This window comes from Opisthocomus hoazin, chromosome 8, assembly GCF_030867145.1.
Source record: "Opisthocomus hoazin isolate bOpiHoa1 chromosome 8, bOpiHoa1.hap1, whole genome shotgun sequence".
NCBI lineage: Eukaryota > Metazoa > Chordata > Aves > Opisthocomiformes > Opisthocomidae > Opisthocomus > Opisthocomus hoazin.
Window position 1 is genome coordinate 19078793 of NC_134421.1, and position 13693 is coordinate 19092485.

A 13693-nucleotide genomic window follows, 5' to 3' on the forward strand; every position below is an offset into this window, starting at 1 on the left:
AGCAGCCAAATGCTGTCAGGGACCCTTGGAGTTCCTTCACTAGGGCTCCCTGCTGGGAAAGGCAGCTGCCACTGCAGCCCTCAGCTCGTGAGTGGCCTTGGGTGCTGTTTTTGGCTCCTGCCAGAAAAAACCTGCCTTAGAGATGGAACCTCAGGGTGGTTCAGTCCTTTCTATTTATAACCGCACAAGTTCCTCCAGGGCAAAGGGAGTAACTGGTGCTGGGGAAACTGAACCTGAAGAAGGCATTGCTCAGTGATGCACACTCATGGCGATGTACGCCAACTACATACCAGGCTGCATGAGTAAGGGTGAAGTCAGCAAGGTGAGGGAAGTAGTTATTCCCCTTTATTTAGCACTTGTGAGGCCGTATCTGGAGTACTGTGTCCAGTTTGCATCTCTCACTGCAACAGACCTTGATCAAGTGGAACAAGCCTGGCAAGGAGGCTGCTTCGAGCATGTCACCAGGAGGAGAGACTGAGGGACCTGCTCAGCCTCAGAGAAGAAAGGCTAAAGGGGATTCAGTTGATCTTGTCTATTAAGTAAATGGATGCTATAGAGAAGGTGGGATCAGACTTTTCTTAGAGGTGCACAGTGAAAGGAGAAGGGGTGACAGACAAATTGTAACACAGGAAATTCTGATTAGACACAAGTTTAAAAAAAAATCCCAATGAGAGGGATCAGATACCAGCACAAGATCCCTGAGAAGCTGTGGGATCTCTACTTCTGGAGATATTCAGAGCTTACCTGGACAAGGCCCTGACAACCTGGTCTAGCTCTGCGGTGAGCCATGTTGCGGGCAGAAGCTGGACTAGACCTTTCCAGAGGTCTCAGCTGACCAAAACCTTTGTGTGATTCTGTAATTCTGCTAAACCTGCTGAAATACAGGAAAGAGCTGGAAACAAGGAGGAACCCTGTCGTTTCTTAGAACCACCAGCTCCCTGCATGTGTGGGAGCTTACACTTTGAAGGGAGCTTGGGGCAGAATAAAGCAAGAGACATCCCACATGTTACCCACACACGACCTACACACTGGCAGCTTTTAGATCTCATGTTTGTCTTTAAGACATTGCAAAGCCAGTCCCTCCCTGGGGAGTGTTTGTGTTGAGGAGAACAGTGTAAGCTAGGCAACACACCTGGCTGGGTGGAAATGTAGCAGGGGGTTGATGCTCTAATGCTGCAACTTGCTCCTCTGGGTGTTGGTCCCCTCTGGGTGCTGCTCTCAGGCTGTAGTGCAGCTACTAGAGGTGGCTGAAGAAGACTCTGCTCCCAGCTGTTCACCTTGCCTGTATCAGGGCCAGGAAAATGGGAGGCGTTTCTGCTCTGCAGCTACTTCTGTTTCTGGTCCACTGTGATGAGATACACTGAAACCTACAGCGTACGGTTTGTATGGGAGAAGGTGACCACCGTCACTGGGGACTGGACACACCATCTGCACCATCAGCCCTGCTGTGGGGACAGTCACCTTTGGCAAAGGAGCACCATGCACACTTGGGACAACAATTGCCACATCCGAGACATGGCCCTGTGATTCTGTTCCCTGGGGAGCAGATCTGATTAAAGCAATCCCCTGGCCCAGTGGGCCTGCGGAGAGCAGGTGCACAAAGCTGTGCCAGCCTCCCCACCAGCCCCAGTTACTCATGCACAGCCTGAGTCACCGTTTGACACTGCTCTGTGTTGAATACTGAAACAGGGAGGGGAACGGATGGCAGCAGAGGGGACATCTGAAGGAGGGAGGCAGGTGTTGCTCCCAGCAACCCATTGCTCATATGGGGCAGGACAGAGGGGGATGCAGCTTTTCAGCACTTGCTTCAGAATAAGCTGGGGAGTGTGAGCGGGCCCCCACACTTTCAAGAGGCTTACAAGGTATTTTGGGTTCCCCATCCCCTGAAGCTGCCCCCTGTCACCCCAGCAGACCAGTGCTTGCTTTCTTTGTCCCAGCCTGGTGAGCATGGGAGCTGGGCAAGCTCCCCAACACCTCTGCCTCCAGAGCCTGAAGAAGGGTGCAACCCAACCACGGCTCCACCAGCTGGCAGCTCCTCCCTGCCTCCAACCAGCCCCTGGCGTCTCCTGCCCCAGCTGAGGGAGGGGGACTCGTTTACCACCCCCGTGCCACAGCAAGAGCTACAGGGCTTGTGGGAGGATGGTGGATTCTTCCCTGTACAGGTTTTGGCTGGGATGGAGTTAAACACCTTGTGTGAGGAGGATGGCACCCAACCGGCTGCCAAAGGGGAAGCTTTTTTTGCAAGCAGGGGAGCATTTAGGAGGTGAAGCCAGCAAAGTCCTTCACCGTCCCAGGCCCTGGCACCACTGGTCTGGGTCTGTGCCCGAAAAGTTTACTTCACCCTCCATGAGCACACCTGGCTGGACATGTGGAGCCTTACAGCCCTGGCAAGCCCGCAGGACGGTGACCCTGAGGTCCTGGTTCCAAACAGTGCATCTGCCCTTCCTTTCCCTTTTTTGATGACACCTCTGACCCGAAGTTCAGCTGAGTTCATGCCGCCTCCTGATAATCCTGGCTGCTTTCATAATCCACATGTGCTCCATGCCAGCCCTTCTCCAGTGTATACATTTCTGGTGCTCTGGTCTCCTTGAACAGAGACAGGAGGAATAAGGGGCCCTGCAGGCAGCAGACCTGCAGCCCCCGCCACCAAGGGAGCTCTTTGCTCCCTTTGGAGTGGGTGGACATGAGCCTTCCTGGGCTTACTGGCCTTCCAGCAGGTAGATTTTAAGAAAGAACACCACAAAGATCAGGCAACGTCATGCCTCCTCCACTCACTTGTTCCTTTTGGGTCTGGCCTGTCTGGCTCCACCAGTTCAGGATTTCCCTGGGACCTGTGTGTGTGGCCGACTGGTTTGGTTTAAGCTCAGTTTTAAGTAAAGAGGAAATTGCTGCTTTCCCAAAAGCCTCTCCCCAGGTGTGAGAAACCTGCAGAGTGGCACTGCCCCTTTCCCACCAGTGCCAAGTTCCACAGAAATTTGTATTTAGTTTGGCATTTAAATCAGCCCCCACCCAATGATGCCTTAATATTGAACAAGTGCAAAATAACTCTGGGCAGATTAGTATTTGTGTCATTACAGAGGTTTAAAAAATTACTCTAAAAGGCGCTGTAAATCCATGGAAGGAGATTTTCACTCTCTGCAGAGCAGCATGCACAGTAACAGCCAAGTAATCAAGAAAATCACCATACCCTGCATTGATGGGAGTCCATATGGTGTCCCACATCCCTCCTAGTTCTGTTGCCTCTGGGGCCAAGGTGGATTTGGGAAGCACATTGTGCTCTGTGGCAATCAGTGGAGGAGTTGATAAGTTTCTGGGGTGCGGAAAACACATGTGGTAAGACCACGCTTTGCTCTTATTTCTCCTATTAGTCTGTCCTTTTCTCCACCAGATGCCACTGAAGCAGGGGAGCTGGCTCTCTTTTCTTTAACGCATTTTTGGCTCCTCCTGGGGCACAGTCTGTCTACATTTAAGCCATTAATGGTATCACATCAGCTTAAAAACCTCATTTCTTGAAAGTTTGGTATTATTTCAAGCACATCTCTCCAACCTTCAGTCTGCAAGTCAACAGCTTGTATCATGGCTTCACATATCGCCTTCTCGATCTGCTTCCCAATGTTACATTAGTACCCATGAGTTTTCTCTCCCATCCTCTGTGTTACACATATGGAACTGTGTAGGTGGAGGGGAGAGGAGGAGGGGAAGGTAAGCATCATTTCCACCTCAAATTTACTAGAAAAAGGCAAGATGTCCTGTGACATATTTCAAACCAATGCCTTGGAGGGCTCCTTCTCACGTCAAGGGATTCAGAAGATCCAAATGTCCCTGCGTTGCCCTTCGGTGCTGGCAGGCAGAGTGGGGAAGGCCCAGCCTTGTGTATTCTAGACAGCGCTGTGCCTGAGGAAGGGGGTTTGCGTGCCAGGAACATATGGATACGTGTAGCATGACATATCATGTAAAAACTCATGGGAAAGGAAGCCTCTAAAATGGGAGATCACAGCCTCATACCATCAGGAGATTTAAAAAAAAACATGATCATCATCATCACCATTATTTTGCTTTGATATTGTTCCTACTTTCAAATAAAAATATTAGATGTGTTCAGAACATCAGAAACACATATTTTTACTAGGTGAATTAAATAATACTTACAAGCTCCTTTCCTATTCTTGATTATGCAAGTACCCAGCAAGACACAAGTGAATAAATAGAGGATTATAGACCCAGCAGACACAGACACCTGCAGTGATGAAAAGATCACCTTCTTCCTCCTGCATTTGCTTGCTGTGGTTCAGTTTATATTTCTTCATTTCTTAAGCACTTCTAACATTGAATCAGCTTTCTTTATTCAAGAAAAGTAGCATGGGGAAGCTACTAACCCTCTTCTGCACCCTCAAGCAGCTGATCTCTGGACCATAGCAACAGCTTTGAAGAAGCCAGCATCTCTCTGCCATTTCCCCCCCGCAGCTGCCATCTCCCAGGTGGCCCACTCCAACCCATCGAGAGCTGTTGCTGTCACCCCACCAGCTGTTAGAGGAATCTCATCCCTGAGGAAGAACACCAGTCTCATGTAGTCAAGCTATTTGGGGTTTTATTAATTAAATACTCCATATACAAAGTACTAAATAAATATACAGCTGTGTCAGACACCTGTGTACCATACACACCCACTTGGAGAGATCTATTTATTTATATATGAAATATCATGGAGAGCTATTTACCAAATGCAAAGCAGGCTACAGAATGATTCAACTCTGCAGACTCATTGCGCATCACCAGGGTGCTGTCCACACAGTACACACACACACAGAGCACACACACACACACGCACGCACGCACACGCACGCAGAGGCTCATGGTTGCTCACTCTTGGGAAGAAGGATGTCTGCCCTCCGTAACCTGGCTGCTTGGGAAATGTTCATGTTAATGCCACAGACACACTCTGGAGGAGGCAGAGCTCCAAGGCGCTCAGCGTTAGATCCCAGCAGGGTATTGCAAGCAGCTGCACAGAAGAGGTTTTGTCTACAGGGATCCAAAGCCTGGGGTGGCAGCAGTGGGGGGGGTGGGTTTGCAGCGTTGGGCAGGCACCCTGGGGAGCTCAGCTGGGGTGTGTGGTCAGGAGTCAGAGCTAGGAGGGAGGCTGATGCTAGACCACAGATCAGAAAATGTGTCAGGGTAAATAAGTATATGTGGTTTTATGTCTTAAAATTTTCTTCTGCCTCCCCACCGTGGTCTCTAGGTGATGAGGAAGAAGTTGGAAGTGAACATGAAGAAGAAAAAAGGAATACTCTATCTCTTTGTCTCTTCTCCACTGATCTCTGGAGGAGAGCCAGGCAGGTCTGGGATTGGGCACAAAACTGAGGAGAGATAAGGGGGTCTTTGGTAGTACCTGAGATGTGTTCATGGGCCGGCAGGAGTAGGGATGTGTAGGGCTGATGCTCCTGCTCCTGCCTCTTCTCCCATCAGACACAGGGTGCAGGCATCCCCGTGAGCTGATCAAAGCGAGTCCTGGCTGGGGCAGAGCTGGTCACAGACATGGCTAATGATCTTCCTGCTGCTCTAGCCCTACAGCATTCCTGCTGAAAATAGGCCAGGACAGGCTCTTCCCAGCACATTCCTCTGTCAGAAGAGATGAGCTCCATCCCACAGAGAAAAGGAGTGGGCAGGGACAGGATGGCCAGAGTTCTGTCTGAAAGCTGTGTTTGAGGAATGAGAGGGGGCTACAAGGGTGCCTGTGAGGGGAGAAGAGGACTCTTCTCTTTTGCCAGCGTGGGTCTCTTCTCAGGATTGACTCACTTGCCACCATTCCCCATGCCTCTGCTGACGGGCGCTTAGTCTCTTTGCTCTCTGTGGAGCTGCTACATGGGGCCTTTCCCACCAGTGTAATCATGGTATGGGCTTGTCCGGGCCTTGGGCCGAGGGATGGAGAAATCATTTTGCGGTTCGATGGTCTGAAAAGGAAGCAAGAAAGATTTTACCTTTCAAAACTGGAGAGAAGCAATAGAATAGGGCTTAAAAAACACAGGAGAGGGAGAAACAGAGAAGAAGCTTTCCTGAGAGTGCCATCAACAGGGCTGTGGAAGAGTATCCTGGCAGAACAAACCAGTAATGGGTACATGCCACCAGAGGACATGCAGGGACATGACGTGAGCTACTAGACCTGGCTAGGCTGTGGTCTGAAGGAGGACTGGTGAATGGACATAGGGACACATAGACTGCCCACTCTGAATCTGCACTGCAACTTCCAGTGACTGCTGGTGGGAATACATTCAGGGCGCAGGCTGGGGAAAGGAGCATGGTTTCCTGAGGAAAGGGCACAGTCTACTGCAGGAACTGTGTTCAAAGAGAGGACTTCTTATGTGATGTCAAATCCAGAAGTATTGAAAACAACAACCTCAGATGTTGCCTCGGGCCCCTCTTGCCTCCCCATGTCCCTGGACATGTCACAGCTTCCTCTCCCCAGCCACAGGCACCTCCATGAACACGTGTCATGGTGTCGCCCAGCCCCATGTGAAGCACCTGCCTACCTCCACAGAGCCTTCCCTAGGTCCATCTGTCTCTGCCCCTTCTCCTTCCTTTCCCTTCAGCACCTGAACAATAGCCTGCATGTGGTGAAAAGGGTGAAGGGGGGGCGTGAACTTACCTTCATCTGAAAGTGGGAAGAGTATGGGGAGTAGCTGAGGTCTTCTGTGTCTCCTGAGTCACAAGACAAGAGGGGGGGAAAGTTGGTGAGTTAGCATTATATGGTAGCTTGGAAATGCCACATCAAGGGAGACTCAAAGGGCCTGTGGCTACATATGCAGCTGCTTTTAGGCAGGAATGGGTTAAAATCCATAGATGGGTGACTTATTAAATATTTCCTTATGAAAGCAGGAATGAATGGTATTGTAAATAACAGAACATAGGTGGCCTTGGAGTTTAGACACCTCCTGTTGCCTCACAATTACTGTCATCATCACTGGCCAGATCCCTCCCACTTGCATGCAGTATTCCCTGGGAAACCACAGCCTTTCTCAGCTATTCTTTTACAAACCTGGAGGTCTGACTCCAGGGGACAAATGTGATCTCAGTAGTAGATCAACAGGGAGTGCATTCACGTCTTCTACCCATAGATTTGGGAAGCCTCAACTGGTAAAACATTTTACTTTGTCCAAGTAAGCATGAGACTCATACAGAAAAGTAAGAACTTCTTGCTTCCTTTTTGAATGATGGGTTCATTTTTCAGTAGATAATGGGAACTAGATCAGAATTGGAATAAATAAACTCCAAGATATAACGTGTAGAGGTCTGATAGAACTGGAGCACTGACAAGAGACAAAAAGTCCTGAGTTTTTACACAGACTTTCCAGAAGTAACAGAATCATAAGGAGTTATGTCAGCCCTGACACCCAGTAAGTCTTCTACTGTGTCACTCCTACGCATCTCTGGCTTTTGCATAGGTCCTTACTCTTTACCTTCTTGTCTGGAGATTCATTTTCATTTGTATTTCTGAAGTTTCATCAGTCTGAAATTTTTCCTACCTCTAAATTATCTGTCATCTTCAAATCTTTTCTTATAGCGCTCCTACCCCTTTTAGCTCATGAGCGGTGCATGTGTGCTTAGGGCTGAGGGACAGTGGAGTTGTTCACTTCATCATACCTTGCACAATTTCATCTTGGGTGTAGGCACGGTTGTCCACTCCAGCTGTCTGCTTTATGAACTTGGGTTGGCAGAAGTTATTTTCTCGAGGGTAGTCCCCCAGCTTCAGAGGGGCTGTGAGGAAACAAATTTCAGGGACGATATATATTATCAGGAAGATCCATCCATTGGACACCAGAGCAATGGCCACAGCAGGATCATCCCAGCCAGGTTTGTTTAAAACTGTGTTGCCTTTTGTGAGCATAGTGATCCACACTACCCAAATCGCAATGGAGAACAGGACAGTGACAAAGATGTGCGCCCCGTGCCTCTTCCAGCTTTTGTATGGCCCACAGAATGTGAACATGGAAACCAAGAAGGTCAGAGCCATCAAGAAGAGCACGTAGATCAAAAGCATGACAAAGTCCTTGTTGGTGTCCTCTCGAGACATTTGCAGAAATTCATCTTTCTGGTTTACTAGCATGGTGACTAAGTACTCAATGCTGATCACAACTTGTACCAGGGCAAAAGAAACAATGAGGAGCAGCAACACGAGCCAAGAGAAGGACTTTCTTCCTCTCACTAGTCTGTTGAGGTTGCAGGCATGAGTAAGGAGGCATGAGAAGCAGAGACCAAAGATGACTCCAAATAGGAAGAAGCGAGTGGGGCGAGTCCTATCATTGAGGTTAATGATGAAGGCAAAAGTGAGACCAAAAATGCCAAGCGTGCCTAAGAGAAAGAAGAAATACACGGAGATCATGTGCCGCTTGCTGTTGTCTTGTACTTTACAGATGAGAAAGAAGAGTGAGCAGAGGAGGAAAATGGTGACAAGGACTCCAGCTGCAGCCAGTGACTCCAGGACAATCCCCCAGGCCTGCTGCATGTCACAGAGCGGGTAATAGTCAGCATCGATGCTGCTGCAGCCTCGGGGAGGCGACGTCGTCATCCTCTTGCCTTCTCGAACAACCTCCCCGTGAAATGTTTCCCCAAAGCTGTAGAAGAAGAAAAGACACATGCTGTCATATCAAACACTTCTGTACTGCCAGCAGTGGAGAAGGAGAGGCAGGACAGACCTCCATCCCCACCTCACTGGACAAGGGCACCACAGTGCTAAGGACATGGGAGCAGAGCCATCCCCTTGTTTGGCATTGGCTCTCTATCAAGGGCAAGCCAAGCCCCTTAGCAGGAGGTGATTCACCTTGCACGTCCTCTGCACGATGTCTAGGGTTGTGCAATGCTGTAGAAGCGTGGGGAGCAGGGAGAAGGTGAGGCACTTTTGCAGACATTAGCTTGGTGCCCTGCAGCACAGAGGCTGAGCTGCCTTGTCACTTTGGTGATACAAGAGCAGCTGTTAGTGATAACACAGTTTACGCTCTTTTTACAAGTTCAAACAACATCAGTACCTTGTACCAGTGAGGTTCAGAGATGAGCAATGCAGAACAGGAAACTTGTTACTCTTTCCCTTTTTCGCTCTCTCTGGAACACTCTTGGCTTTGGTTTACGGATGTGAATGAAGGGGAACTTTAATTGCCTTTTACCCTGCATATAACTAACCTGGATACCTCCAGCATAGCTCTTCTCACTCCAAATTAAATAGCAAATATAGGCCACCAACCACGAGTCCTAAACTCATATTCCTCCTTCTTCATGGCATCATAGCAATAAGAACTGTCTCAAAGACCTTGGTCCCCTCCCCAAGATTTTGCCTTGCGCAGGCTGGAGGCCTGACATGTCAGAACTAATGCTATTCGTTGCACGAGAAGTAACCACCAAGTTACTGCTTGAGGAGTTCACAAGTCAAGGATGGACAAGGTCTCTAATGCACCCAGTGCATCCCTGCTGTCTCATTATGAGGAGTTGAGCGCTGTCTGAGTAAGTCTGGTTTAAGCCCATCTCACCAGGGGATAAGAGGTCTGTTTAGGTAAGCTCTGCCCATCACTGAGGGGAATTAAGTTACCTACTTGCTCCGGAGCCTGAAGCACGTGCAGAAATCACTGCACGAGGAGGCTGGGCACTTTGTGGCCCATTATGCAGGCACTGAGTGAGTTAAGACCCCAGGGGCCAGGTACTGCTTTCCAGGCACCAAATTGCTCACTTAGGCTTGGGTGTCTAAAATCTGTCAAAACAGGAGTTTAGATACAATATCAGTGTGAAACATGAGGGAATCTGGCCTTAGTGGTGACCCACGCTGGAAAACCAAAGGCTTTCTTTTCTGAGATACCAAGAAAAAAGTTCACCTTGCAAAATTTAGTCTTTAGTGCTCATCATGCCATTTGTCTTGATTTTCTTCCTACAGAACAACACACTGCAGTTATGAGGCTGGTTCTAAAAGCTTTTAAACAGATTTTAGGGAGGGGAGGTGGAGTCTTCAATAAATGGCAGTTGATCTAATCAAAAGATGAACAAAGGGGGAAAATATCACTGACTCACTTTCAGCCTCGCATGCCTCAATGTGACCTGCTTATAAATGGTGGAATATATTTCCAGCTTTTAACCTCACTGTGTAAAAAAGGAGATGTGCAGCTCTTCAAAAAGATGGCTACAGTAAAATGCAAATTATGCAAATGTGCAAGAGCTCTGGAGTCTTGTGGAGACAATGGAATTGGTGAATAATGCATGTGGGAATTTTCACAAATCATCATTCACAAAATTTTGGGGATTTATGATCTCTTGCACAAATAGCTGAGAGTTATCTGGACATTTGTGCACAATAAATAATGAACACTTCTGAAAATCTGGAGAGCAAATGCTACAATTTTATCCACAGAGACTTACCGTTGACCAGGTTAGCTTATCTAGTCATAGGTCTGGCAGATATAGGCTGGTGCCTGCTCTCGGGGCAGGTGTAGAGCCCAGAGAGCCAGCGTGAGACCTCAGGGCAGCACAGAGCACACTCGTAACTTTGTGTCCTGACTGGTGCTTACTGCAAGAGGTACTTGCCACACAGTCGGCTGCCATGGCCCTTGGAACAAATAGGATGGAAAGAACCTCGCCGCCTCGGAGAATTGGGCCACTTGCTCTGATTTTTACTCTTTTATCTCTTTCCAGGGCAGATATCTCATGAGGCATGAAGAGTCTCTGCCCTGTCTCCTGGGTGAACGTTGCCCCCTAGAAGCTGAGTCAGCTCATCCAGCACCTACGCAAGCGTCCGGGATTTCCAAGGGGCTCCACAGTCTATGCAAGGGAGCCTTGTGGTGCGATAACTTCACTACTGCTGTGTCCGCATCACAGCCCACCCTAAATCATGGTTCTTGCTGTAGTGCTGAGTCTTCTCCCTCCAGCCTGACTCTCCTCTATTCTTGACACTTGTGCATAAAATACACCCATCCAGCCACAAAATTTAAAATAATTTCTCAGGAAAGTCTGCCATAACTCCCCCAGCTCCAGATGGCAATCCCATGTTAGGATCTTGGGTGGGAGGCAGTCTCTTTTCTCTGTGGCACCCCATGCCCCTGCTCTCCCACCCCCCAGAGCCACGGTCCTGTGCACCATCCCGCCCCAGCCGCGGAAGGCAGGTCTGCCCTAGGTCCTGTAGGACATTGCCTTGAATTACCTTTCTGGATCCTGCCTGGAGAAGGCAACAGCGAGGCTCCGGCTAGAAGAGGCAAGTTCCCAGTGCGCCTGTAACCCCAGCCAAGCAGCAGCCCCGCGCTCTCCCTCCTTGGGAGCTTTAACAGCTGGAGGGCTGAGGAGGTGTGGCTGAGCACGCCTATTCCAGTTCCACCGCCTCTCCTCTCCTACGGGACACGGCTATGAAAATACGGTCCCCGTGCCAGGAAATGAAGTAAAGGTCTCCTGACGTCAGTGGGGCACTCACCCCTGCGTCGGCGTGGAGATGGAGCCGCTGCCTGTCCCAGGCCTGGGTCGGGACTGAACGCTGCTGACAAGCGCCTGATAAGGTGCTCACTCCCCTGTCTGACTCCTGGCACCCGTGGGTGGGGACCATGGATATGAATAGCGATGCGTCCCCTCCGTGCTCCGAGCCTTTTGTCTCTCTGCATGCTTTCTTGCCAGATAACTGCTTGCAAGGTGGAAGACGAGGAGGCTGTGGGATGCAAACAGGTCCGCAGCACCTGGAGGGAGAGTGGCTGCAAGCCCAGCTCCAGAGACAGCTTCGTTGGGGCTCTCGCTGGGCGCTGCGCCTGTGCGCGAGGACACGTCTGCTCCGCTCACCCCTGCCACCTGTGCTGGTGGGAGCCACGGGCTCCTTTCCTGAAAAGGGCAGTTTGCCTTTCCTGGTGCCTCGCTCAGCCCAGCCCTGCTCTCTGAAGGTACAATTCTGTCTGCTCGTGAGCCCTGAGTCACTTTGTTCAAATTGCTGGCCCAAACAGTTAATGAATGAAAGCAATGACAAATTTCCCCTTGCTCTACATTATGCCTCTGGCCTGACACACCTATCGGTGCAATCCCATCCAAAGCCCTGGGTATCCCCAATGTGTTCATGACTTCATCTGTTACTTTAAATATTACTCACTGGGAGTATTTTATTATTCTGATTAAGGAATTGACATCAGCACCTATCCACACCAAGCACTCAGTCCCTACATGCAGCCCCTAAACCTGGAAATCCCTCCCACCCCGTGAAGGTTGTGCTCCTTTCCAAAACTGTGCTGAGGTCTGACTGCCCATGGTTGTCTCATCTGCATGTTAATTTTCTTTGTTTCAGTGTTTTAGGGCCCCTTGCTTATTTCTGGGTGCTGATCCCTTTTGAATGTCACATGTGAAGACTGCCACAAAACACATACAAGGGAGTCCTCTTGCACACCCCCCCAGAAGAACACGAGGGCCTGCAGGGATGAGTGGCTCATCAAGTGAAAGGCAACGCTCAGGGCAGTCACTGCGGGGTGGGCCATGCTGAGCCCTAGAACAGTTCCACATGTCCTTCCTATTTTCGTTTCAGTGTAAAATCCTGAGGCTTCTTACGAAAGGACATACCAGGTTTGTTTCCATGAAATCAATCTTAACTGGAAAGTAGGTCAGTGAGCCAGGCTCAGTGAGCCAGCCAAGAAGGAGGCAGCTGTGAAAAATGAGAGAAGGAAAGGAGTGATGGAGAGGAGTTTAGCACCAGCTCAGTGGGATCCAACTTGTGTAGGAAGACATCCCAAAAAGCTTTCAAAGGTCACCGGTCACCGCCAGCCCATTTGCATCTTGTCAGAGCACATTATGGACTGCCAGCTACTTCCCTACATTTACACAGACACACAAAACCCCATGGAAGGCAGCGTATCAAATTGTATCAGGTTTGTGGGGGAAAAAAGAAGAAAAGAAGAGTAACACTGACATTTTCCAGAATGCCTGAGAAATCCTTGAGAGTCAGTCATCAAACACACCCTGTACTTTCAGAAGACTAGTAAATGTGGCTACAATTATAAAAACATCCCAAGTGACTTAGGAGCCCAGGCGCTGCTGACTTGTGGTAGGTAGGCTGAGAAATGGTGCCCGTGGCCCTTATGCTATGCCAAAGGGTGGAGAAGAATCACTAGTCTACGTGGGTGAGTACAAACAGCACGACGATCACACCAGAAAAGTGATACGACTGTCACCTTGCTGTAGGGATGGGATGCAATTTGCAGATCAAGGCACCTGAATTTAGATGTCTGACGGTTATCACCTAAATGTGAGCTGGGTGTCTCAGCTCCCAAACAGCCAAAAAGTCAGAAGGACTAGCCTAGCTGGTTGGATGCAGGTGCCTATTTCTGTGTGCATTGAAATGCTCCCAGGTGTGGTTGGTTGGATTGCCTGAAGCCTCCCCTTTGTTGCTTGCACATCAGCATATAGTGTCATTTGAGATGCCATAGAGTACCCTGCTCAGCTTCCAGGGACCACTCCAGGAGCACATGGGTCTCCCATACCTCCTGTATCAGGTCTGGCAGGCCTGTGCGGATGTTTTGGATACCCTCAGGCATTTCAAATCACCTCTGTAAGAGCAAATGGATTGAGTGCTGAATCTCCACTGGCTATTTCAGAGCTGAGATGCCCAGTTTGTATGTAGGTACCTAGATGTAGGCGTCCACCATATGGACTTCATTCTAGTGCATCACCATAGACAAATAGTCTGTTGAAGTTAATATAGCTCAAT

The 13693-nt window shown here is 49.4% G+C and overlaps 1 protein-coding gene across 1 annotated transcript; it reads right to left on the bottom strand.

Moving 5' to 3' along the window:
* Positions 1 to 4571: 4571 nt before the first annotated feature.
* On the bottom strand, positions 4572 to 11343 carry LOC104329851 (retinoic acid-induced protein 3). The gene is made up of 4 exons (XM_075429158.1): positions 11168 to 11343; positions 7636 to 8606; positions 6641 to 6693; positions 4572 to 5948 (listed from the first exon to the last, which is right to left on the bottom strand). The coding sequence occupies exons 2-4, from the start codon at positions 8558 to 8560 to the stop codon at positions 5856 to 5858; spliced, it is 1071 nt and encodes a 356-aa protein (XP_075285273.1). The 5' UTR covers positions 8561 to 8606; positions 11168 to 11343; the 3' UTR covers positions 4572 to 5855.
* Positions 11344 to 13693: the final 2350 nt, after the last annotated feature.

Bases quoted from the DNA above. Each gene is read 5' to 3' on its own strand.
- LOC104329851 (XM_075429158.1), bottom strand. From the start codon at position 8,560: ATGACGACGTCGCCTCCCCGAGGCTGCAGCAGCATCGATGCTGACTAT. The intron at 6,694-7,635 runs GTATGATGAAGT...CTTGTGACTCAG, and splicing joins CCAAGATGAAATTGTGCAAG to GAGACACAGAAGACCTCAGC. The intron at 5,949-6,640 runs GTAAGTTCACGC...CTTCCTTTTCAG, and splicing joins CTTCCCACTTTCAGATGAAG to ACCATCGAACCGCAAAATGA.